The 2,468-nt window shown below is 37.9% G+C and overlaps 1 protein-coding gene across 1 annotated transcript; it reads right to left on the bottom strand.

Moving 5' to 3' along the window:
- Positions 1 to 235: 235 nt before the first annotated feature.
- LOC125207757 (vestitone reductase-like) lies at positions 236 to 2,134 on the bottom strand. Its single transcript, XM_048107234.2, has 4 exons — positions 1,895 to 2,134; positions 1,034 to 1,558; positions 563 to 758; positions 236 to 498 (listed from the first exon to the last, which is right to left on the bottom strand). The coding sequence occupies exons 1-4, from the start codon at positions 2,016 to 2,018 to the stop codon at positions 360 to 362; spliced, it is 984 nt and encodes a 327-aa protein (XP_047963191.1). The 5' UTR covers positions 2,019 to 2,134; the 3' UTR covers positions 236 to 359.
- Positions 2,135 to 2,468: the final 334 nt, after the last annotated feature.

The following is a 2,468-nucleotide window of genomic DNA, read 5'->3' as shown; positions in this document are numbered from 1 at the left end:
ATTCCATTCTATAATACCAAGCATGCCCTTAGTACTTTATAGTATTTGAAAATGATCCCATTCTAAGCCCGATAAAATTTGGCACATGGAATACCTCTGTTCTCGATTATCCCTTAAACATTTTTTTACGATTTTCATTTTACATTTTTCCGTTTCCTCAGACCAATTAATTGTTAAAATGTGGTTTGATGCATATACACTATAACTTGGAAAGGATTGTTTCAAAGAAAAGGTATGTAAACTTAGGTCGTTCTCATAAACATTCCTTTTGCTAAAACATAATATCATTGTAATAAACTAAGTACATATACACAATAAACATACTGTATGAGAAGATGAAAGAAATGCAATAAAACAGATCACAGAAAGCCCTTGGTTTTGCAACATGCAATTGCCTCATCGTACATTTCCTCAAGTCCATACTTATAGCTGAAGCCTGTTTCCAACAATTTCTTTGATGAAATGCTTGTGAATGGAACTTCAGGATCACATAGAGACCTGGAAAGAAATCAGATGAGTTTTGTCCCGAATCGAGGAAAATACGGATTCTGCAAAAACTTACTCTGGACTCAGCATTTGAAACTGCGGATACCTCCTTCCAAGAAACTCGCACAGATACTCGTACTTAACTTCAACGGACGAGCAAAGGTACCTCCCTTTAGCTCCGGGATGCTCAAAGAGGTGTATATGCGCTCTAGCTACGTCGTCTGTATGCACCATAGGTGTAACCTTATTATACTTGAACTGCTTCTCATTACCTGCAGAGGAAACACAATAGCCTTAGGGCGTGTTTTGTTTGAGAATATGTGTTATGTTTGGTTCATGACACTGAATCTCACAACTTAATCCTAAATATATCATTATATGATAATGAGTCATAGCAACTGAACTAGTATTATGTTTGGTTCATAAGACTGAATCTCACAACTTAATCCAATGAGTCATAGCAACTGAACGACACCTTAGCCAACACATATATACACATTCTTAAACTTAAAACCAAAATCAATCATGTTATGAGTAGCATTTTTACCGAGAAACAGAGCAAGAGATGACCACACGGATCCAGGCAAGAAAGGGCAGACGAAGGGGCCGTGAATCCAGCACGGGACCACAGTGACTAGGTCCATACCATGCTTCTCCGCGAACTCAAGAGCGGCCCTCTCAGTGGCCGTCTTTGAAACAATGTAGGAAGCAAAACCCAACTCCAATTTTGTTGCGAAATCCACATCGGTCCACACATCCTCGTCCAACACTTGCGGAAGCTTCTCCCTTGCAACTACGCTCGACAGGCTGGACGTGTAGACTACTCGCTTCACCGTCTTTGAGTCGAGGCAAGCTCTGAGAATTCCTAAAGTTGCCTCAACGCATTTATGGGTGATTGATTCAACGCTTTCTTCCCCTTGGAAGTTTATGGGGTGAGCAACGTGGAAAACTCCTACACATCCTTCAATTGCAGCTCTGAAACTATCTGGATTTTCGAAATCGGCGTTGAATATGTGGAGTCTCTCACGGGCATTAGGTAAGTTTGTAAGGAAGCTAAGGTCCTTCTTCACTCCTGAAATTGAATCGTAATAATTCTAGCAATTTCAGTATATTAGTACCATCAATTACTCTAAAAGTTGGAATCATTGGCAAAAAAAAACCAAGTAATTTAGCCTATCCGATCCAAATTAAGTTATATACTTAGTTAGTGTTTGGTTTCCTAGATAAAATAATATCAAGATACAATCTAGGATTGTGTTAGTGAGATTATATTGGTCATAAGGGGTTAGCTATGATTAATTATCTCATAATTATCCATCTAGGATTAAATTATGGATTGAATCTCATGAATTCAAACACACTACATATTTAATATGTGATACAATCTTGCAAACTGAACACCCCTTACCAGATATTTGGGTCCTAACCGTAGCGTTGACGGAGTAGCCATGTTGAAGAAGGCTCTTTATAAGCCATGACGCCACAAAGCCTGTTCCGCCAGTTACACACACTATTCCCTTGCTCTCTTCCATTCCTCTGTATCTATCCGTGTGGTTTGCTTCAGTTTATCAAGAAGTACGTAAGTTGTGGACTGTATTTTATATCCGAACAAAATTTAAACTGAAATGGCCTCACTCTCTCGCACTAGACCTCGACGTGTGAACTACTTTTTTGTCTATTATGTTTTGTATTTACAAAAGAGGTTAAAGGTGTTATATTGATGATAGACATAGTTGACAAAAGAGGTTAAAGTTGTTATCATGATGATAGTTGTTAAAGGTGTTTTCATTATGATAGCTGAAAAAGATATCGGTTCGTCAATGAATAAACAAGTTCTCTGGTCCAACAAATTACATGATCATTGAGCTCATTCGAATTGGCAAAATTGAACGGGGTGACTGGAAATCATGAACGAGTTAATTCGGTTATTTCAGTTTTCAATAAATAGTAATTATACACCATTTATAATATAGATCCACAAT

The sequence above is a fragment of the Salvia hispanica genome, chromosome 6 (genome assembly GCF_029641045.1).
Source record: "Salvia hispanica isolate PSC_SH4W2 chromosome 6, Shi_PSC_v1, whole genome shotgun sequence".
NCBI lineage: Eukaryota > Viridiplantae > Streptophyta > Magnoliopsida > Lamiales > Lamiaceae > Salvia > Salvia hispanica.
Note: the sequence above shows the minus strand (reverse complement) of the source record. Positions and strands in the feature narration are given on the sequence as shown.